Genomic DNA, 23,435 nt, shown 5'->3' with positions numbered 1-23,435 from the left:
TTATTGCAGACAGCTCCTGAAAACTGCATCAATACACATTTAGTTGGCTTAAACAACTCAGTTCTCACTCTCACTTTTACTTGCTTGAAAACTGTAAGTTTTAATGTTTCTACAGGGAGAAGTATAAATATTTTTAACAAGTAATTAATTTATTTTCTTCTGCTTTCTTTAATCCTTTCTCCTACTATTGCAAATCATTCTTCTTACGCTCATCCCTGCCAACTTCCCTCAGTTCTGTGTGTTCAGAAATGATGAGACCAGGAGACTTGTGTGGAATGACTGTTGTTTACACTTTCTTTGCTTTCCCTCTGCAAGGAGCTGAAGAGTTTTACCTTGAACAGTCAGCTAAGTTCACAAAATCCACACATGGGAGGTTATGGGCAGAAAACAGATCTTTATGGCTCAAACATTTGTAAATGTAACTCAGGTTAAATAATCATCTGGTTATAGAACTAAAGTATTGATATATTTCCCAATTGCAGATTGCATTTGAAAAGCAAAGTGCTATTTTGTTCAGAAATACTTTAATATTTTTACTTATGTGGTCAAATGCTTTGAACATATCAAATCTCAAGGCTTTAGGTCATACATAAAGAAAACTACCAATGTTTGGGTGCTCACTGAGAATATTCCTTGTAAAATTCTGTGCAGAGTCAAAAGGGTGAGGACTCTGTCTTGTTAGGACACTTAAGGCAACAACGAAAGGTCTGGGGCTCATTACTCACTCTTCCCGAGTGCAGGAAAACAGAGCTCACTGCCAGATGCTTTATGTGTACCAATATTCAGTGACATTCTCTGTGTGCATTACATCATGACGTTTAATCTGATTTTTTTTCCGTCCAAAGAAAAGGAAAGCTTTGAAGTTCAACAAAAGTGCATCTGACCTACCACTAAATCAAATATCTTAAAAGTTAGTTAATTCAATGCAGTCACTGTAACGGATACAACAGCAGAAAATTGGTATTGTTGTTTTCTAGACTCACTTTGTATTTCGATTACATTTTCAATGGAACGAACAGCATTGGGATTTGGTCTTTGCTGCAACACTTCTTGTGTGAATGGTTCAAGCTGAAGAGAAAAAAATTCAAATCAAACAATTAACTTATTAGTGAGAACTACAAAACCTTTTATTCCTTTCTCTTAATGAAGCATAGAATTTTTTTTTTCTCAATCTGTTGTGCAAAATTACAAATACACACTAACATATTGAATCTCAATGGGAATCAAAATGTTCTGCAGTGTTGTACTGGAGAGTAAGCAGGGAAGCTGACAGTCAGCAAATTCTAACATGAAAATTGAGTGCTTCAAGTTTTTAGGGTCAACAGAGCCAAGGCTGTAACCCAAACTGCTTTTTTTAAAAAAGAGAAACCAGTCAAATGTACATCTTCACAATCCAGATATGAGTTAATTCCTGAAAATGCAAATTCATGCACATGATTTTCAATATCTAATTTTACTCCTTGGGGATGAGTCAGGTTGCATGCAACCATTCTCAAATAGAATTGTTTTTATTCTCTCCTTATTTGAAGCTTTTCTGTACTTGAAAAAGCAATTTAAGATAATAAACTAGGAAGTACAATGCGGAGCACCTCCACTCATATCTTTCTATTGTTGGAGTACTAATGCTCCAATGGTCAGTGCTATTTCACCAACTCCTTTTCCTGCTTTTATCCTTTTTCTCAACCGTGATCTGGACATGCATTTAGGAGCAAAAAAGAACATTTTTGAAAACCATACTACCATAATCATATAAAATACAAATTCCACACATCTAAAAACTCTGAATACACTATTATATTCCAAGAAATTAAAATTAGTTATACACAAGAGACCCTCAACATTTCATGAATGGAGTGTCCAATCTCAATCTTAAGGAACAGAGTAGTCTAAAAATTAAACACTATTCTGTGACAGAGATAGAAACAAGACAGAAGCATACACGTTTTGGAACAAAGCTGTTTATTAATAGCCTCACAAAAATAAAGCTGCAGAATGCACTAATATAGTTATAACTTTTAGGTTAATCATTTTGTTTGCTGAGAAAGTAGCACTGTAATAGTCTTACTTGTAAATTGCCAAAATATGAAATGGTTCCAGTTGTGCAGAGAACTTATACTCTCACTTTGCTTAGAGCTGATGGTTGTAAGTCAGATGAACTTGAACCATCTCTCACAGTACAGATTTCTACATAGAATCCCCACAGTGTGCAAGCAGATCATTTTGCCCATTGAGTCCACACTGATCCCCAGACTATCCTATCCCTGTAACTTTGCATTTGCCATGGCTAATCCACCTAACCTGCACATCTTTGGACTGTGGGGAGAAACTGAAGGACCCGGAGAAAACATATATAGGGAGAATGTGCAAACTCCACATAGACAGTCGCCTGAGGGTGGATTGAACCTGGGTCCCTGGTACTGAGACTCAGCAGTGCTAATTACTGAACCACCATGACACCCATCAAATGGCAACTACCTATCATTTGTACAGAGGTGAAAAGACCTGGGATTATTAAAAATAACTGGAGAATCCCAGAATAGGTACTATCTGAATTTATATCAAGCTTACATATGAATAATAAGTTTACTTGGCTGGGATAAATTCAAACAACTTTGTACTGAATGGGGAAGCTGGGGATGGGGTCAATTGATGAAAGAAGTTAGCTTTTCATTTCTATCTGTTAAGCTGCTCCTCTGTGTGCAATTTTCAGGAAAAAAGGCATAAGAGACATGTGAAAAGTAATGTCAAATCATCCATGCCAATTTATACTTTGGACTCTGCATGCAATAAACTTGGGCACTTGAGGTTTTATCCATCTAGTGCTTTGATATGTGATAAAGTCCTAACTTAATGCCCAAAACCATAGCTTTTAGATGGGGCTTTTTATGTAAAGATTATATAACATTAAAAGTCAACATTCCCATTGTGCCTGTTCAAACTTCTTCACAAAATGTGGATCATATCACTAACATTAATTATATTTCATTCAATTCCTTTTCACAAATCAGAGAGAAAGGAGTCAATCAACACTAGCTTTTTGCCTTATTTGGAGCAGAAAACACTGGTAAAACCTGTCAAGAGTCTCTATAAAACATCTTGTTATTTCTTTTCCAAATTAGTAATTTCATCCAAAGGCATGAAACGTATCCAAGTGCTCATCCATTGACAGCACACCCGAAGACCACAAAATAAACAAATCTACAGATTCATTTCTTAGCTATAATAAGCACATGGTCTGGCAGTTTAACTGTGTGCATGTGTGTATCAAATGTTAGTTTGGTCTGAATTACAGCAGAAATTTGCCATGTTGAATTCAAGTGAGTATTTACAGTTCTTTGAATTATCTGCTATATTCTGTGTCCCCATAATTCTGGTAGAAGCCCAAAAGCAAAGAGAAAGATGTTTTTTTTTCCCCCAATCTTATCTAAAACTGTCTTTTCTTCTTCCTGCCTTCAAATGAACACAGAATAACATCACAATAGAAATTCACAGCTCAGCAGCCAATCTGGAAGAATGAAATATATAAAGTTGTCCATACTTTTGAAAAGGCACATCAAAGGGTTAAGCACACCATCCTGTGATTAATTTTCCTTCTGCTGCAGGACTTTATTTCTTTTTCCACATGAAAGCCCTTATAATGCCAAAATTTCATTGTAAAGGAATTCAGAATACAAATAAGAAGCTGTATGTTCCAAAATGTTCTGCACATACTTATACTGGAAGCATGCTAACCTACTTCACTCCTGTGCCAGGAGGAAATAATGTGTGTTAATAACTATGAAAAAGATATGGTATAGCTTATAGTCCACAGCAAGGTACTCTGTAATCTAACTGTGGCATGATACTAAGCATGATTAAACACTTGACCATGGACTGTTTTGATCCTTAACCTATCTTACTTAAAAGACTATATTTAATAAATCAAAGACCAATTTGTTTGATTTTTACTAAAAGAATTATTAGCACAGGATTTAGAAGCCAAGACTTACACCATCTCACTTTCAGCTGCAGAGTTAAAATGAAGAACAAATGCTTTCTGAACTATGTTTGTTTTGTGACAGAGTCTGAAGAGGAAGTGAACAAATGCTTGAGAGAACATAAACATCATCTTGTTCAAAGATATGGTGTAGCCTACAGTCATCTTGTTCAAACACTTCATGCCAGTGCCAGTAATAGCAAGTAGTATTTGTCAGGTCAGAGTAATAATGTCTCCTCTGCGTTTCAGTTACACAAGGGCCAGGCCCCTAGTCAGGTCAAGGAAACTCCAGTTAACATTTCATCACAGCTTTTCCACATGCCAATTTGATCAATTTTCCATGGCTCCAGCTGCAGCACATATCTATACACGTGTGCTGACTTCTACTGACATTCTTCCATTTTACAAGCAGACCCAGGACTAATGTTTGAAATTCCAGTGCTCTCAGCACTGAGATGTGGCAGTCTGACAAATCCAAATGTCTGATTTCCCTCTTCCATACCACCACCCTCTCCCAACTCTACTTTAGTACTAGCAGGATATTCAAGTTTGTGAAAAACCCTTGCACAACTTACAAAATATACTCTCAAAATACCATAATGCTTCCAAGGAATAGTGCCAGATCACATGTAAGCACAAATAAGATCACTGGTTAAGTGCAAAGATGAAACACATGGAATAAACTGTGATCATAATTTTGTGCATTCATATGAGAGTTGTAATTTTCTACTTGGTCCCTTACAAATTGCTATGCTGTTTCTAGTGAACTTATGTAGAGGGGGTCCCGATTTTCAAATGTCCAATTTATGAACATCTGTACTTACAAATGCGATACCATACAGAGATGAAATTTAAAGACCTGATGTGTACTAACAAATGGCTATTTCCCATTATTTTGCATTGTGTTCTGATTTGTGAACAAAGCGATTTGCAAATGGTCTCCAGAACAGAATCCATTCACTAATCAGGTACTGCCTATCCTGTAGTTATATCCTGTATATCAGTTAAGCAGTTGTGGTTATTCAGTCCAAACTGTGACACCACATCGACACATTTCATGGAATGTGGCAGACACATGGGATATATATGGCCAATTGTGCAAATTCACTGGTCTCCTCTAGTCGTGGTCAACTTCTTAACTCTGATTAAAAGAGACAGATTTCAAGTAATTTCCAGCTGTTTTTCTTAGAAAGAATTTTTCAGCCATCATCCATGGGCAGAAGTTGGTAAATCCATCAGAGATCTCATGGAAAGGCTTGGTTAAGCTCATGATGTGTTGACAGTGCTACAGCATTGGAACTAGAATGCCTGAGAAAGACTGGTCTACTGGAAGGAGGGGCAGCTAGTCTTAGAATAGGACTGGCCATTCAGAACTGAAACAAAGAGAAATGTCTTCACTCAGAGGGTCGTGGATCTTTGGAATTCTGTACCCCAGAAAATTAGGGATGCTCATTTCATTGAACATACTCAGGACCAAAGTTGATAAAGCAGGCATGAAGGGCTGAATGGCCTACATCTCCTTCTTAGATTTTGATTGATATATTCTGTATTGACAGGCTTCATTGAGATAATTCCCTTGTATAAATGTATTCTGGACTCTTTGACTGGTTATATGTTCAGGCTTCCAGCTGACTGGGTTCTATCTGCATTGGACTGTATTGAGTTTAATGATAATAGAATAAGTGCATTTATAGTAAGAATCTCATTGGAACAATGGTCACAAGGATGAGACTAATTATTCCTCAACATAAATACATAACTTTATCTTATCTGCTTTTGTGAAATGCAAACAATTCATCATTAAGTGGAACACTGAGTTTTATTAGTATAATGGTGCAATGCATCACTTGCACACTCCACCACTCCCAAACACTAGTTCTGTGTAAACCTACAAAAACGTGTATAGGTTGTGGCATTACAATTGAAACCACATTTTTTAGGTTAGGCTGGACTAGCTATCTTTCATATCCATATGCATTAGCCAACAATATTCCTTGAAGACAGTTTTTATGAATACGGTTTACTTATATCGCACACACAATTGTTGGTAACATGCCAAAAATGAGATAATATTTCTTGAATTCTAAGTCTATATCCTATATCTGGAAATACAACACAGTAAAATTTTAATTATTCATAATGAAAAGGGGATGTATAACTACGTAATGCTTTGTACCAGCTTGTAATAAAATGAAGAGTGATCTAAATATCTTTATCTGAAATGTTAGGAGTTTTGCTTATGACACATTTTTTGTATTAAATCTTATCTGAATACAAGTACTTCTTCATATCCAACCAGAATTACATCGTTGGAATTGTTTATAAATCATTGAAATGTCCAGGTGTGAGTGACAGCAACCAAGAAAAGCTAAAAGGAAAAACACAGCTTCTGCAATAACACTGTCAGTAAAATGAACACACGCAAAAAATTTGAACTCCAAACAATAAACATCAGTAATTGGCTTAAGTGTTTGTGTGCCATACTTTTCAAAGCTGACACAGAAGTAGTTGAACATCTGGTTGCCCATCTGTGTAAATCTGCTGTTAAACACTGTGTAAGACTCAAGCTAAGAGGCTAAATGTAATCCATGATATTTAAATTTACACAAACAGCCTTTTTTTAAAAAATAAGTTATTAAGAAATCTAATTCATTATGAAGGAAGTAAAAACAAGACACTTGACCAATCAAAGCACAATTCACCAGAATCAACATGGTTTTATGAATCATATTTGACTCATTTGCTAGAGTTCTTTGAAGATGTAACAAGCAAAGTGGATAAAGTGGATCCTGTACTTGCAATATACCTGGACCTCCAGAAAGCATATGACAAGGTGCCACACAAAAGGTTAATACACAAGGTAAGATCGCATGTGGCCAAGGGTAGGTTATTAGCTTATGTAGCAGATCGGCTAACCAACAGAAAGCAGTAAGGATAAGTGGGTCTTTTCCTGGTTGGCAAGGATTTACAATCCACATTAATGACTTTGATGCAGGAACAGAAGATACTACAGTCAGATTTTCAGGTGATACTAAAATAGGTGGGAAAGTAATTTGCAATGATAAAAAGAGAAACGGACTGCTTCAGTGAATGGGTTTAAATTTGGCTGATGGAATTTAATGTGGATAAGTCTGAGGTTATCAATGGAAGAATAGAAAGGCAATTTAATATCTAAATGGAAAAAAAACTTAAGAGTGCTGTAGCACAGAGATATCTGGGTTTCCTTGGACATGAATTACAGAAAACTAGTATGCAGATACAGCAGATAATAAAGAGGGCAAATGGAATTTCAGCATTTATTGCTAAAGGAATAGCGTGTAAGAGTCAGCAACTGTACAAGACATTAATGAGACTGCATCTGGAATACAGTGTACAGTTTTGGAAGGATGTGGTTCCATTGGAGAAGTTCAGAAGAAATTCATAAGATTGATTCCAGATAGAAATTGAACAGTTTTGGTCGATATTCTCTAGAGTTTAGAAGAATGTGAAGGATTAATATACTGGCAGGAAGATTTGCTAGAGCTGCTCAGGAGTACTTCAACTAGTAAGGTGGGGTTGGCGAGGGGTGGTTGTGACCCAGGGAGATAGTGAGGAAAGAGATCAATCTGAGTTGAGAAAAGAAGCGAGTTAAACAGTCAGGACAGGCAGGGACAAAGCAGAGAACAAGATAGGACTGATAAATTCAACTGCATTTATTTCAATGCAAGAGGCCTAACAGGGAAGGCAGCTGAACTCAGGGCATGGTTAGGAACATGGGACTGGGATATCATAGCAATTACAGAAACATGGCTCAGGGATGGACAGGACTGGCAGCTTAATGTTCCAGGATACCAAGGCTACAGGAAGGACAGAAAAGGAGGCAAGAGAGGAGGGGGAGTGGTGTTTTTGATAAGGGATAGTATTACAGCTGTACTGAGGGAGGATATTCCCGGAAATGCATCCAGGGAAGTTAACTGGGTGGAACTGAGAAATAAGAAAGGGACAATCACCTTATTGTGATTGTATTATAGACCCCCTAATAGTCAGCAGAAAATTAAGAAACAAATTTGTAAGGAGATCTCAGTTATCTGTAAGAAGAATAGGATGGTTATGATAAGGGATTTTAACTTTCCAAACATAGACTGGGACTGCCATACTGTTAAGGGTTTAGATGGAGAGGAATTTGTTAAATCTGTACAGGAAAATTTTCTGATTCAGTATGTGGATGTACCTATTAGAGAACTTGACTTACGCTTGGGAAATAAGGCAGGACAAGTGACTGAGGTGTCAGTAGGGGAGCACTTTGGGCCAGCAACCATAATTCTATTAGATTTAAAATAATGATGGAAAAGGATAGACCAGATTTAAAGGTTGAAATTCTAAATTGGAGAAAGCCAATTTTGACGGTATTAGGCAAGAACTTTCAAAAGCTGAATGGGGCAGATGTTCGCAATAAAGGGACGGCTGGAAAATAGGAAGCCTTCAGAAATGAGAAAACGAGAATCCAGAGAAAGTAGAGTCCTGTTAGAGTGAAAGGAAAGGCTGGTAGATATAGGGAATGCTGGATGACTAAAGAAATTGAGGGTTTGGTTAAGAAAAAAAAGGAAGCATATGTCAGGTATAGACAGATTGAGTGAATCCTTAGGAGAGTATAAAGGAAGTAGGAGTACACTTAAGAGGAAAATCAAGAGGGCAAAAAGGGGACATGAGATATTAGCAAATAGGCTTAAGGAGAATCCAAAGGGTTTTTACAAATACATTAAGGTCAAAAGGTAACTAGGGCGAGAATAGGGCCACTCAAAGATCAGCAAGGCAACCTTTTTGTGGAGTCGCAGGAGATAGGGGAGATACTAAATGAGTATTTTGCATTAGTGTTTACTGTGGAAACGGATATGGAAGAAATAGAATGTAGGGAAATAGATGGTGACAGAGGAGGGAGTGCTGGATGTCTTGAAACGCATAAAAGTGGATAAATCCCCAGGACCTGATCAGGTGTACCCAATAACTCTGTGGGAAGCTAGAGAAGTGGTTGCTGGGCCCCCTGCTGAGATATTTGTATTGTCGATAGTCACGGGTGAGGTGCTGGAAGACTGGAGGTTGGCTAACATGGTGCCACTATTTAAGAAGGTGGTAAGGACAAGCCAGGGAACTATAGACCAGTGAGCCTGATATTGGTGGTGGGCAAGTTGTTTAAGGGAATCCTGAGATACAGGATTTACATGTATTTGGAAAGGCAAGGACGATTAGGGATAGGCAACATGGGTTTGTGCGTGGAAAGTCATGTCTCACAAACTTGATTGAGTTTTTTTGAAGAATTAATTGATGAGGGCAGAGTGGTGGATGTGATCTATATGGACTTGAGTAAGGTGTTTGACAAGGTTTCCTATGGGAGACTGGTTAGCAAGGTTAGATCTCATGGACTACAGGGAGAACTAGCCATTTGGATACAGAAATGGTTCAGAGGCAGAAGACAGAGGATGGTGGCGGAGGGTTGTTTTTCAGACTGGAGGCCTGTGACCAGTGGAGTGCCACAAGGATCGGTGCTAGGTCCACTACTTTTCATCATTTATATAAATGTTTTGGATGTGAGCATAAGAGGTATAATTAGCAAGTTTGCAGATGACACCAAAATTGGAGGTGTAGTGGACAGTGAAGAAGGTTACCTCAGATTACAACAGGATCTTGATCAGATGGGCCAATGGGCCGAGAAGTGGCAGATGGAGTTTAATTCAGCTAAATGCGAGGTGCTGCATTTTGGGAAAGCAAATCTTAGCAGGACTTATACACTTCATGGTAAGGTCCTAAAGAGTGTTGCTGAACAAAGAGACCTTGGAGTGCAGGTTCATAGCCCCTTGAAAGTGGAATCGCAGGTAGATACGATAGTGAAGAAGGCATTTGGTATGCTTTCCTTTATTGGTCAGAGAATTGAGGAGTTGGGAGGTCATGTTGCAGCTGTACAGGACATTGGTTAGGTCACTTTTGGAATATTGCATGCAGTTCTGGTCTCCTTCCTATCAGAAGGATGTTATGAAACTTGAAAGAGTTCTGAAAAGATTTACAAGGATGTTGCCTGGGTTGGAGGATTTGAGCTACAGAGAGAGGCTGAATAGGCTGGGACTGTTTTCCCTGGAGCATCAGAGGCTGAGGGGTGACCTTATAGAGGTTTATAAAATCATAAGTAGCGTGGATAGGATAAATAGACAAAGTCTTTTCCCTAGGGTCAGGGAGTCTGGAACTAGAGGCATAGGTTTAGGATGAGAGGGAAAAGATATAAAAGAGACCTAAGGGGCAATGTTTTCAAGCAGAGGGTGGTATGTTTATGGAATGAGCTGAAGAGGAAGTGGTGGAGGCTGGTACAATTGCAATATTTAAAAGGCATCTGGATGGCATATGAATCGGAAGGGTTTGGAGGGACATGGGCCGGTTGCTGGCAGGTGGGACTAGATTGGGTTGGGATATCTGGTCAGCATGGACGGGTTGGACCAAAGGGTTTGTTTCCGTGCTGTACATCTCTATGATTCTAAGAGATCTAATTGAGGGGATTGACAAAGTAAATGTGGTGAGGATGTTTCCTCATGGGGCAATCTCGAACTAGAGATCATAGTTTAGGTCAACAGGTTGCAGATTTAAATCAGAGGAGTAATTACTTATCTCAAAGTGTCATGAATTTGTGGGATTCACTACCCCAGCATGCTGGGATGCAGAATAAATTTAAGGAGGTAGACTTTTAATTATTGACGGTTGGAGGGTGATGGAAAGCAGGCAGGAAAGTGGAATTGAGGCAAAGATTAGATCAGCCACGATCATACTGACATGGTGGAGCATGCACAAGAGGGTGAATTGCCTACTCTGGCTCTTCTAGATCTCACATCCTAATGGGCAAAACAACCAACAATATTCATTGTGGTCACAGGTCATGAGCACACAGAATTGCATGCCATATTATGAAGGCATTGAAAAATGCCCTTCTAATGCAAATTAAAGACATATTCCAAAATAGAAGAAAGGTAAAAATAGTAAGAGTTACTGTAGAAACGTGAAAAAGAGAAGTTAACAAAAGATTTACAAGGATGTGGCCAGGGTGGAGTGTTTAAGCTGTAGGGAATAGACTGGGGTTGTTTTCCCTGGAGCATTGGAGACTGAGGGGTGACTTTACATAGGTTTGCAAAATCATGAGGGGCATGGATAGGGTAAATAGACAAGGTCTTTTCCCTGGGGTGGGAGTGTGCAAAACTAGAGGACATAGGTTTAAGGAGAGAGGGGAAAGATTTTAAACGGGGCAATTTTTTCATGCAGAGGGTGGTGTGTGAATGGAATGAGCTGTTAGAAAACTTGGTGAAGGCTGGTACAATTACAACATTTAAAAGTCACCTGGATGGGTATATGAATAGGAGGAGTTCAGAAGGATCTGGGTTAATGAGACTACATCTTTTAGGATATGTGGTCAGCATAGATGATTTGGACTGAAGGGTCTGTTTCCATGCTGTATATCTGTATGACTCTAAATCAGATGAGTTTCCTTTTGGAAGTGAGTCTGGGCAATTAAAACTGGAAAACAAGAGATGGCAGATGAATTGAACAGGTATTCTGTGTCAATCCTCTCTGTACACACAAGTAGCGTCCCAGAAATAGTTAAATATCTGGAAGTAGAAAGTAGGGAGGAACTCGGGAAAATTGAAATTTGAGAACTCTATCACCAGTGAAATGGTTCCAAGCAAGTTGCTGGTGCTGAGGGTCCCCAGGTCCAGATGGACTTCATCCGATGTCTTAAATGAAGTGGCTATTGAGATAATTGAAGCATTACTTTTAATTTTCCAAAGTTCCCTAAACTTTGGGGAATGTTCCATGAATGTGACTCCTTTATTCAAAAAGGGGAGACAGAAAGTAGTAAAGAACAGCCTAATTAGGTTAACATTTGTCAAAGGGATAATGTCAGAAGCTATTAAAGATGTTGTAGCAGGGTACATAGAAAAGTTCAAGGTAATCAGGCAGAGTCACACAGTTTTATAAAAGGGAAATCATGTTTAATCAATTTATTGGGTTTTTTTGTTGAAGAAACACAACTTTTTCACAAAAGCGTGATGCGTGTATGGAATGAATAGTAGAGCAGGTTCAAGGGTGCAAGTGGCCTACTCTTGCTCCTAATTCGTAAGCAAGATTAGTCAAGCAGAAAGAAAGAGGCACTCGTTAATAACTGTGGCCATGATTTGCCCCTTAACGGAGGTGGCAAGAAGGGGAAAAAGGAGAGAGAGTTGGCCCCAGGGAAAAACGTAGGCTTTTTGTGCCGTTTCATTTAAAGGTGAAAAGGTCTATGGCTGACTTTCTCAACCCACCAGTAAGGCCACTATGGCAGGTGAGAAAGATGGCTAATTTCTTGACCAGGAAACTGTGTAACCTACCTATTGGGTTGGAGGAGGGGCAATGAAGTCACCCTTTGAACTCCCCTCTCCCCATGAAAAGGGCATAAAAATTGCATACCTTCTTCCTGCTGGATCCCTGAGGGGTAAGCCTAGTCAGACTTTAGGGTTCAGATGCCCTTGTTGACCAGGTGTTTCTGGTGATTTTGGACAGCAATGTGAAGGCCTGTGAAATGTTGATCAGCTCAATAATGTCAGTCAGCTCTTAATGAGTTTTCTTATTGGTACACAAACTTTTAATATTGACTTTGCTGGAATATGTTACTGAAAGAGCAATGGTTTGGAATCTGATTGTAAAGGCTTCTCAGGAAAGACTACATAGTGACACATTTATTGGTATAAAGGCTGCAAGGGATTGCACAGTTAAACAGTCTGCTGAAACGCATTGTCCAAGATCACTGCCATCTGAATGGACTAATATAGTCCATCACTGCCAGGTAAAGTTCATTTCAGCATGAGATGCAGAGAAGAGGTAAGAGGTTAACCAGAGGGGAAAAGAACAAGGCATTTAGGCATTCTAGAATGACATGTTACTAAAATAACACTCAGTGCCATAAAATGGCAACATGTCTACCCGTATTGGGCTTCTTAACTTCCAATCCGCCAAGTAAACTGGTGAATCACTCAGCACTGTGACAGAAAGAACTCATTATTATTAAATGCTCAGCTAATGGGGTGGATTCTCCGAGAGGGAATTCTGCTCAGGGTTCCCTCAGAAACGTTGAGTTGTACATTCATTCTGACCGTGCTCTGCTACTGCAGATCTATCAGGGAAGGCAAACCATGTCCCCTTTTTCACAGCATTCTAACATTTAAAGGTTCAGACAGCTATTATCAAAGATAAGTATGTAAAATAAATGTGATGTTAGGATCCTGGGAGAAGAGGGTGCAAGATGGTTAAGGGGGATAAGTTGAAGGTGAGTAAGAAGCTAGCTGAGAAGGGTACCAGTGTGGAATGGGTTTGGGTGCCAGCTGGGTAGGGTGCCATGAAAGCAAGATGCCATCTAGGTAGGAGGCAAAGTGCAAAGTTGACAGGGTGTCAGAATGCGAGGCAGGGATTCAGTGGGGTAGGTGGGAAAAATCAGTTCCTGACTATTGGGATAGGGAAGGCGGAGGGTCAGGTCAAGGTATGGGGATATATGTATTCTGAGGGAAGTGGGATTGGGGTATGAAATGTAAGTTAGGGGTCAGTTTAATAGTTACTAAACATTTAGTATTTAATAACTTTCCCTAATGGACTAATTTACTTAATTTCATCAGAACCATTTGAATTCTCCAATTTAAATTGAGACTTTTGGAGGTATAGAGGAATTGCCCAGTGGAATATTCAATTTCCCAGACAGGTCTTTCAGAGTGTGCTATGTTGGGGATTCTGCAGTGTCTCCATGTGCGACTCCTATCTATTCTGGACTACTGACTAACTGACTTGTGGAAAATCCAGACCATCATCTATGTGCAACTTACAGTGTCAAAGGGTCCTACACTAATCACCCACCTGCAAAATTATGCACAGTGTGGAATGACCCACAAGCAGCAAAAAGAAAAGCAGAAGTAGAAACAAAAAAAATTAGTAGAGCTCTGGCAATAAGTTTAGGCTCCACTAAAGTTTAACTAACAGCACTCACCTCTCCTATGGGAGCATATCCATTTCACCAGCAGCAGAAATTCAGAACAAACAGAAGTTTTGTATCGTGAATCTTATGTATGGGGAACTACTTAAAATGTGCAATACACTGGCATACCATCATACTGCTGAGTGGATGCTTAACTTAATTGAACTGTTGCAAAGGTTGAGCACCTCCATAGCGTTTGTGCGTGTCTGTGATAGTTGGGTGGGTTGGTGATGTGAAGAGCCAACCTCTTTACAGACAGTTTCAGGCTCACATACTGGATGCAATTGGTAGTTGGCATTGACAAATTAATGAAGCGGGCAAAATGTATTTAAAAAAAGGGAATCTCAACCTTACAAGGAAAAAAATGAAAGAGGGAAATGTTTAGGCTGAACTCTTGCTTAGAAAAATTAAATGGCTTTAATATATTTTCACAGAAACTTTGAAGACTCTTCCAAATTCATTGATGCAATTTGATATTATAATTTATTTGATCTATGTTACTGATGAACTGGTCCTGCAGAATTACGTTTTGTTTGGAAGTCTGCCTTCATCTCATTCATAATCTGTTGCAAAACCCACACCTGTGAGTTCTTGAACTTGTCAGCTTGTAATGTGCATTGATGTTTTACCTCATTTCCAAGTAAAGCAGAAACACATGCTTCTGAGGCATCACAAATGGCAGTGAGATCATGGCCCCCTTCCAGGGCTAGCACGACACGGCCTCCAGCCAGACCCATCAGCTGTTTGGTAAGGTAGCCAAAACCTGTGTCAGGAAAGAGGAAATGCAAGAGAAGTCAAAGGTCAGAAGCCTACTTTGACTCTTGGAGAATGATCAAAGTTTTCAAGTATTACATCACATCTGAAATGGCCACCAGGGATTACTGGGACTAAATGTATAATATAAGCCAGGTTTAATTTCAATAAATACAATTTACTATTTCAGCTCATGCCTTTTTGATCTTCTGTTTAATATATGCATTTTTTGTGATAAATGTTTTGAATTTCCTAAAGTGGCATGCCATCTACTTCCTCAGGGCCTCCAAAAAAAATGCCCACTTCTCATTTGCTCTGAGGCAAAAGCAGCAAACGGAATATTATAAACAAATATCTCAGAAACGCTTAAGATTTCTACTCATGAAGAAAACTATTAACCATATGGTTTTAAATTCTTACTATTTCAACCCTCAAATTCTAACATACACCCTTTGTTTATGACTTTTTGAACAAAGACTTATTTTACAGCTCAGCCAGTAAACCCATGGCTCCTGTGAAGGATTTAAAGCTCCTTTTGAAGATTAGTGCTGATATGTTCCTTCCCTCCCCTCGGAGCTGGAAAACACAGGTCATTTACTGTCACTAATTTGGTTGTCAAAATCTTAAGGTTAAAAAAAACTGTGCTTTACTTAAACCACCCACTTCAAATAAAACAATTTAATTTGTCATGAAAAAAATCTTACACTTAGCGGAGACTTTGTAACCTCCAAGAGGGGCAGGGTGTCCTTCCACTGCATCAAATCCAGAGGATACAAGTACCATATCAGGGGCAAACTCATTAGCAATGGGCATCACTACTGTCCTGTAAAGAGAAACAAATACCATGCTACTTAAACTGTCATAAACAATTACTCATGTTTACGGTGCTCTATTGTTTAAAATAACTGTGTGTAAAATTAAAAAGATCAACAGTGAAGACATTATCAGATTAAGTTTACTTTTGGTTTCAATTTACACTAAAATGTAGAAATTATGAAGAAACTTATGCTGACTCTACTACTTACATATTGAGAAAAGCCTTTTTTTTAAAAAACAAAGTGCTACCTTTATGGCTTTTAATATTAGGAAGAAACTGTTGTTCAATTTAAACTCAAATAGGTTTATTAAACTGAAGTCACTGGACCACTGCAGTGGCGCTAATAGAAGAACATGAACATTTAGCTACTGCAGTCTGAGAATATAGTTAGCTCTGCTTAGATCCCGATCTGTGCTGCACAGAACAAGTTAAGGATCCTCATACATCGAAGCAAAATGGCTGAATCTATATGTATTTCAGGAGACAGGTAGTTATAGTCTGGCTATGATCAGAGAACATATGGAATAAGATGAACAGCCTTTACTTTTGTTCTGGAAGTGAGTTGGGGAAGATTCAAATTTGAGAACTCAACTCAATTAGAATTTCTATCCAAAACTGAAGAACTTTGGAAATGAAAGATCCAGATCTTACAAAAGATCTCACACCAAAACATTCAAATGTTACAGCATAATAGATTCTTTGGTTCACCAACTCTGCTTCATTCTACATAGACACTAAGCTGATCTTACTCTCCTGCTTAATGTGCATATATTTTAATTTTTTTCTAACAATTACCCTAGCCCATTTTGTCAGTGCTTAAGATCCTACTTGAATTTCTGTTTAAAGAAATACTTTCTAACTAATCAATTTAATTATTTTTGTAAAGATCTTCCAGCATCACCCATCATTGCAAATCTGTTCATTATTTAATCCATATCATTCCTAGTGATTACTATTAAGCCTTTATAATCTTGAAGTTTTAAAATGATACAAAATATCCCTAAGGCCACCCAAAGTCTTTCAGTCACAGTCATTGATCACTCCTCCTCCAAATTAGTTACCATTTTGAATTAAACACAGGCACACTAAATACTGATTTCAAATGTTATACCATTACACCACCATTACAACAATGGAGTACTGACTGAAAAACTGCAATGTTTATAAAGACAAAGGTAATGACTAACATTACTTCCCAAATGTTGAGAGCTTGAGGATGGTTTAGGTTTTGGGTGGAGTGGCTGGCAATTATACTCTGGAAAACCATCTGAATGTTTTCATATGTGACACCTACAGATTATGGTGAAACCACTTCAAACATACAACTGTTACAGAAACCAATCATCTTCTATGTGCTGGACTTTTCATTAACTGTAATGAAAGAGTGACAAATTCTGACCACCCCATAGGTTTCCCTTCGAGTGGTGCAAGGCATATATCTAAACCAATTCACAGCTCAACCTATTCACACAACATATTTATTGCTTTAGAAAAAAAGAGAGGATTGCTGTGCATATATTAAATAGACAGCTCATTTGTTAAATGTGTACAATTAAATAGTTTAATGAGCTCATGGACTGAAAGAGTGAATTCTGTTAGCCACTTTGCTCTTAAAAGTACCAAGGATATGTTTCTCAAAGAAAAATGTAGAAACTAACAGGGTACAGGTGAAAAGATATTAACATGGATTGTGTGTTTTTTAAACAAATAGTGCATCTATTGCCTGCCACCGTAATGGAACAGGAAGTTCTTGATGTCATCAAAACATACCTGGAACTGGAAGCTGATAATGAGTCTATCCATATGCACATGTGCATTCTTCTCATGACCAAGGAGGTCTTGCCACTCTCACTCCACGTACAGCTCTGCTCGGTGCTCTACTTCCCTACTCTGCTTGGCGCCCTATTCGCCACTCGGTTAGTTACTTCACTGGCATTTCTGCTCCCAACCCCTCAATGTCTCCTTTGCATTCAGGGACAGTGAACAATGAGGCAGCACAGCAGTGAGCGTGATGCAGTGAGGGGTTAGAAGCTGGGCAGCAAACAAATAATGATCCCAAGATTTGAATTAATTTTAAAAATTTATTCTTTGATACTTTGCTGCAGTATTGCTGGCAGTGATATTAAAGACAGTGTGACCTCATGGGCTGAGAGTGCACCACCAGCAGATGCAATGACACAAGCAGCCGTTTTGTTTGAGATTTAGTCTTGCAGTGTTAAGAGGTTGCTTCCCAATATCATGTGCAAATCGAGATCAAACAGTCACGTTGGAAAAAATACTTTATCAAATGCAGTGTCATTAAGCTACCTAGGGTCAGCCACTAACTGACCAAACACTGTGCTGAACAGGACTCAAACAGATATGCTTTAAATTGGAGATTCACAGGACTTCCATGTAGCTTCTGTTCAAAATTACATTTTCAATAGATTGTACATGTGTTTCAATGGAATAAAGAGCAGTTTCTGCAATGCGATATTCTTACAACAGATTGAACTATTGATCCAGGTAAGAAACAAGAAATATATTTGTGAAATCAATGCTATAATAAAGTCAATTTAATCAGACAGTCATGAGCATCAGCCTTATTTAAAACAAAGTCCTAAATTCAAGAAGAACTTCCTTCAACAGGCTATGAACCTTGGCTGAATTGTACAATTACAATCTATGCAACAGCAAGTATAAGTATTTGGAATGAACACCTCAGCTGAAATTTTATGGTATTCAAATATAACTTGTCCATGTCGAAGCCATCACTTCAGAAAATTTAATCAATTCATGAAGAAATGCTAAACCAAGCAACGAAATGACCCATCATTTAAAACAGCTTCAACAACATAACGCAATGTTTGCAAGAAATTCTGTTGGAGGTTGAAGGCGTAATTACACCACCTGCACTGTAATACTAATCTGAAGCAGTTAAATTAGCAGAATCAACAAGTCTATCTTTGTTTAGTGGCAAATAAACAGTATGCAGACTGATCACTGATAGTATCCAGAGGATGAACATGAGCCACTGTGAGGCAGGAGCTCAATTAGTCATCCAGTTCTTCCAGTAATAGAATGAATAGAAAATAAATTTCTGGAATCAATATCTCAATATTGTGTACTACTTGTAATTCCTTTTACCTTATCATAACTAGATCAAATAAGATTTTTCTAAATCTATGACATTTAAGGAGGCACTGTTCTCACACTGACTGTATTTACTAGGAAAGGAGTCAGAAAGGTAGGCTTCACTTGTGTTAGTGTCACATGAAGTGTACCAACGGTTTGTTTTAAAATGATGTGGACCATCCTGCTCAAGTTGGGGAAAAAACCCAAAAAATTCAGCAAATGTGTTAAAAATTGTATCCCTTTGAAACACAGATTACACAGAAGGAGCCAGTAGTGAACTCTTTAAACAGATTATAACTTACTTGTGACTTGTCCCTTGAGTTATTTGATCAGTTTCATTTGTGGAACTTCATTTAGCACTTCTTGGGAGTTGATTACAACATAACATGCAAATGTAGAACAAGGGAGTATTTGTAATGTGTTCATAATGAAAACTGTTAAGGGCAATGGGAAGACTAAAATTTTTTTAAAAAGCTTCATCTCATAGTTATTGACACGAGCAGTAAAGCAGCAGCAAAAAGGGGGTCACAAACTTGCTCTATGTAACTTCTGGTGTGTGAGATTCACTGGACACATGAAAGAACAAATGGAGTGTGGCTCAGAAGAAAGACTATTTAGAACAAAGTTGTTAGCTGATTTGATTTTCGCTGTGAAAAATATTAAAGAAATAAAACATTAAAAACAGAGGTATTACACAAAACCAACCTAATTTCAAGTATTTGAGTGTATTTTGAGCAGTTATTATAAATGTTTCTTTTTCTGATTTGGATAGGAGCTGAGATTTCAGTGCAAAATTATATTCAAGATCACTGAAGGGATTATTGTTTTTTTTTAAAACACTGCTGGGTGGTGAAACTAAGATGTTAATATTATTTTGCCCAACAAGTTAACTCGCCTGCTATTCCTAATCTTGAAGTTCATGAATAACGAATAGATAGAAAAATAGAAGATCAAGATAAAGAACATGATCTTCTTTCAGTGCAAAATACTTGCTTAGGTTAGATCTAAATGTTATTTGCTCAGCCCCACAATGTCATTAACTAAGCCACTGTCCTCCACCCACCCTGTTAGGGTCTGCCAATCTGTATTTTGTTTAGGAAAAATAGTAAGCCCTAAATTCTGTGCAATTCAATGGTAAATAAAACATAGCAATTAGTTGCTTGTTAATCAATAATGTGAATGCTGCTGAAAAGAAAGAGACACAAGGTTGAAGCTTTTTGTCTTGCACTCATCAGAACACATACAAGAATGCCAAATTTCAAACAGCAACAATTTATATTGCATGAGAAAAGGGATGGAAGATCTAAAGCTTTGGCAGTATGCCTCTTATCAGACAATTTATCAATTGTGCTCAGAATGAATCATATTACTCCACTGGACCAGGTGGCAAGTAGATAGCTGTATACTTTTCCATTTGAAGAGTGGTAGGTAAGAAAGAGAAAATAATTTTAAAAAACACGGGTCAACAATTTATCACAGACCATTCTTGCCCACGTTTCAATTGATATACATAAATGGGCTATTCATTCACCTTCATTGTAAAAAATGTACATGGCAAAGGGAAACCTAAAGGAAGGAGCAATTAAAAATATGAGAAGCTTTAAAAATAACTTGGGCGTATTTCATACACATCATTGCTGAAAGGAGTAGATTGGTCACACTAGTCACTGGTAACCTACTAGCAAGTGACATTTAACTTTTGAAATTGTGTGCTTTCCAGAACTGTACGCTGGCTTCAGTAACTTTAGAATAGCTTTATACCACGCACCTATCTGGTCATGAAAAGGACATATGCTACGGAATGACCATAACTGTTCTATTTGAATCATATGCCTAATACCTATTTAAGACGTTTATAAGCCTATCTGTTGTATTCAACAATCATGGAGAAAGCACTGCAAAAACAATACCATCACCGGAGTGTAGGTCTGCTCACTTTAAAAAATATTGAAAAATAAATATTGTACCATTGTGGAATTTCAATTATGAGCTTAGTCCAATCAAAATATTTATACTACAAAAGTTATTTCATTGTATATGGCTTGGCATTGAAAGTATATTATTGATCACTTCATTAGCAATACAATTTCTTATCTTTCGCACCCAACATATGTAAAAAGATAATTAATTCCTGCATAGGCAAGCATTAAATTGTCACCTCAGTGCAAATCTGTTCATTTACAGGACCACATTGCAATTATAAGTAGGTTGCAATCAATATTTGTCCCAAGCATAGCTGTGCAGTTTATTTTGTTTTTTTGACTAATTTAAGTACTTTGGTTTGATGATAACATCAACTTTACATGTAAGAATGAAATCCAAGTTTGCAAAAAGCATGACCAGCAAATTAAGTAGCTTTTGGAAGTCCAAAAGCATCAGCAGGAAGTAGAAAAATACCTAGTTCAGTGTCAGACTTTATAGATGCAAGCATTGGATTCTGAAGAAAGAGGATGAGCAAAGAATACTCATGTTTAAAATGTGGGTGTGGCAGAAGATGCCCAGAAATCAGCTGAATGGACAGGAAAACGGGTGGGTTAGATCAAGTGTAGCAGCTCAGGATGAAAGATGACCAAATATGGACTCTGGAAAGTAAAACTCAACAGTCTTGTCCTAGCAACAATTGAAGGAGAAATTGAGAATAAAAACAGAAAAGAAACAAAAGTCAATGAATGGATAACATTGAGATGTGGACCAGTGGAGACGTAAGACAATATCGTTAGCCTCACCAAGGTCATGGTGAGGATGGATGCATACAGTTGCAAAGCCAGCTCCCACCTGTAGTTAAACAAGCTTTATTCAGTCACTTAAGTTTGGTATATAAAGCAGACACTTCAATGTTCATGACATTGTTAGACCATAAAATATAGGAACAGGAGTAAGCTTTTCAGCCCCTTGAGCCTACTCCGCCATTCAATAGGATCATGGCTGAAAAGCCTGTCCTAATGTCCACTTTCCTGCCTTTTCCCTGTAATCCTTGATTCCGGTATGATCAAGAATTCATCTATCCTAACACTGTCCCGTAGCTCTCTGTGGCAAGGAGTTTTCGGGATTCACGACCCTTTCCATATCAGTCTTACATTAACACCACTTTATTCTTCTCTTATAACTTAGTACCTCACAAAAGGTTTTCTGGAAGTCCAAGCAAATCTTGTGGTTCCCTTCTATCCACTCTGATTGAGACTTCTGTAAAAAAAACTCTTAATAAATTATTCAGACACTATTTCCCTTTCAGGTAGTCATTCTCGATTATTTTAAGATTTTACAAATGTGCTGTTACTTCCTTAATAGTTGAATCCAATATTTTTTCAACAAATGTTATGCCTATCGGCCTACAGTTACCTGCATTTTGTCTCCCTCCCTTTTTGCATACAGGTGTTAAACTAATCCTCCAGTTCTTCTCCAGAATCCAAGGATTTTTTGGAAAATTACATCCAATGCATGTACTAACTCTATAACTACTTTGAATTTGATATCCTAGGATGTAAGTCAACAGGGCTAGTGAGCTTATCCGCTGTTAGCTTCATTATTTTGTCTGATACAATTTCTCTGGTGATAATAATGATACTTAATCGTCTCTGTATTCTTCAGTCTTAACAGATATTTGAAGTACTTTCCACCATGAAGACTAATGCAAAATATCTGTTTAACTCTACTACCATTTCCTTGTAGCCCATAGCTATCTCCCTAGATCAATTTTCTAAGCAGCTTATGTTCACATGGTGCTGTTATTTTTGTTATCTACTTTTACTACAGATTAGAATAGTATATTTTTCCTCTCACTGGCCACCAACTCTAAAATTAAAGATGTCTTGCATCAATGATATATACTATTACTTAAGATCTAGTCATCAGGATCTTTTTTTGCCTTCCCCAAACTACCTGCTAACTGAGAGGTTACACACAATCTGTACTGGTCTCTGGTAAGCTGCTAGCAGCCATCACAGCAGTTCTTACGGAGAGGGGAGGCAAAAAGCAGTGTCATTGGAAGAATTTATGTCTGGAGATTAATTTGTCCTTTTCCTGTGGTGAAGTAACTGTGGCAATGAACTGGTGTGTGTCTTAAGTCCTTCCAGAGTGGAGGCAGAAATATCTGTAATATCTAATGATTTACCATGTACTGATGAGTGTGGTCATGGAGGAGCTCTATTCAAAAGTCCAATCTAATTTATTTCCTTTTGTCAAAAACCAGCAATGGAGTGAGCATACCTTTTCAGCACAATTTGAAGAATGCAAGTGGTGCATGGTGCCATGACAGCACACAAATTTTCAAATACCTTTTAGGCACCACACGTCAGCTTAGTACTATACTGGAATCAAAATGCAATGCCAGATGTGTGAAAATAAATAAATAAGCTTGCACATCTTTGCCTGGTATCCTGGCAGGGGTCTTCTGTATCAACTGTATTGCCACAAGCAGTGCAAAACAAAATGTGCCTACTGGGAGACAAGTGCTATCTACTGCCTCTGGGCAGCAGATAACTAAATAAAATGTGAATGAGGATACCACTGGTGCGTAATGTTATGAACTAGGCCAGACGACTCAAAACATTCTTAAGCAGGCAGCCCAGACAATAACTTTGCAATTTGTTTTGTTAAGTGTACAGTGAAAATTACCTGAAGTTAGCTAGGTTGACTACCAGGTTTTAAAACAGACAAACATTTATTCACAAAATTACACAATGAAACACAAAAGAACAGAATAAAAAACCCCGCCAGAATTCAGTCTATCCAAACTAGACTTAACTATGCTGTTCCGCATATACACA

At 38.0% G+C, this 23,435-nt stretch overlaps 1 protein-coding gene across 12 annotated transcripts in view; it reads right to left on the bottom strand.

Moving 5' to 3' along the window:
- The window catches only part of hdac4 (histone deacetylase 4), a 528,171-nt gene that overhangs the window by 5,072 nt on the left and 499,664 nt on the right, over nt 1-23,435 (bottom strand). For all 12 annotated transcript variants that reach the window (XM_087988782.1, XM_087988780.1, XM_087988779.1 and 9 more), the window contains 3 exons: nt 15,443-15,561; nt 14,615-14,748; nt 984-1,068 (listed from right to left, as the gene is read on the bottom strand). In XM_087988782.1, coding sequence (XP_087844908.1) covers nt 984-1,068; nt 14,615-14,748; nt 15,443-15,561 — 338 coding nt within the window. The remainder of the gene's footprint in view (nt 1-983; nt 1,069-14,614; nt 14,749-15,442; nt 15,562-23,435) is intronic.

Source organism: Chiloscyllium plagiosum, unplaced genomic scaffold (assembly GCF_037043375.1).
Source record: "Chiloscyllium plagiosum isolate Xiang-an unplaced genomic scaffold, Cpla_swu_hap1 HiC_scaffold_7, whole genome shotgun sequence".
Taxonomy (NCBI): Eukaryota; Metazoa; Chordata; class Chondrichthyes; order Orectolobiformes; family Hemiscylliidae; genus Chiloscyllium; species Chiloscyllium plagiosum.
This window is presented reverse-complemented; position numbering and strand designations above follow the sequence as displayed.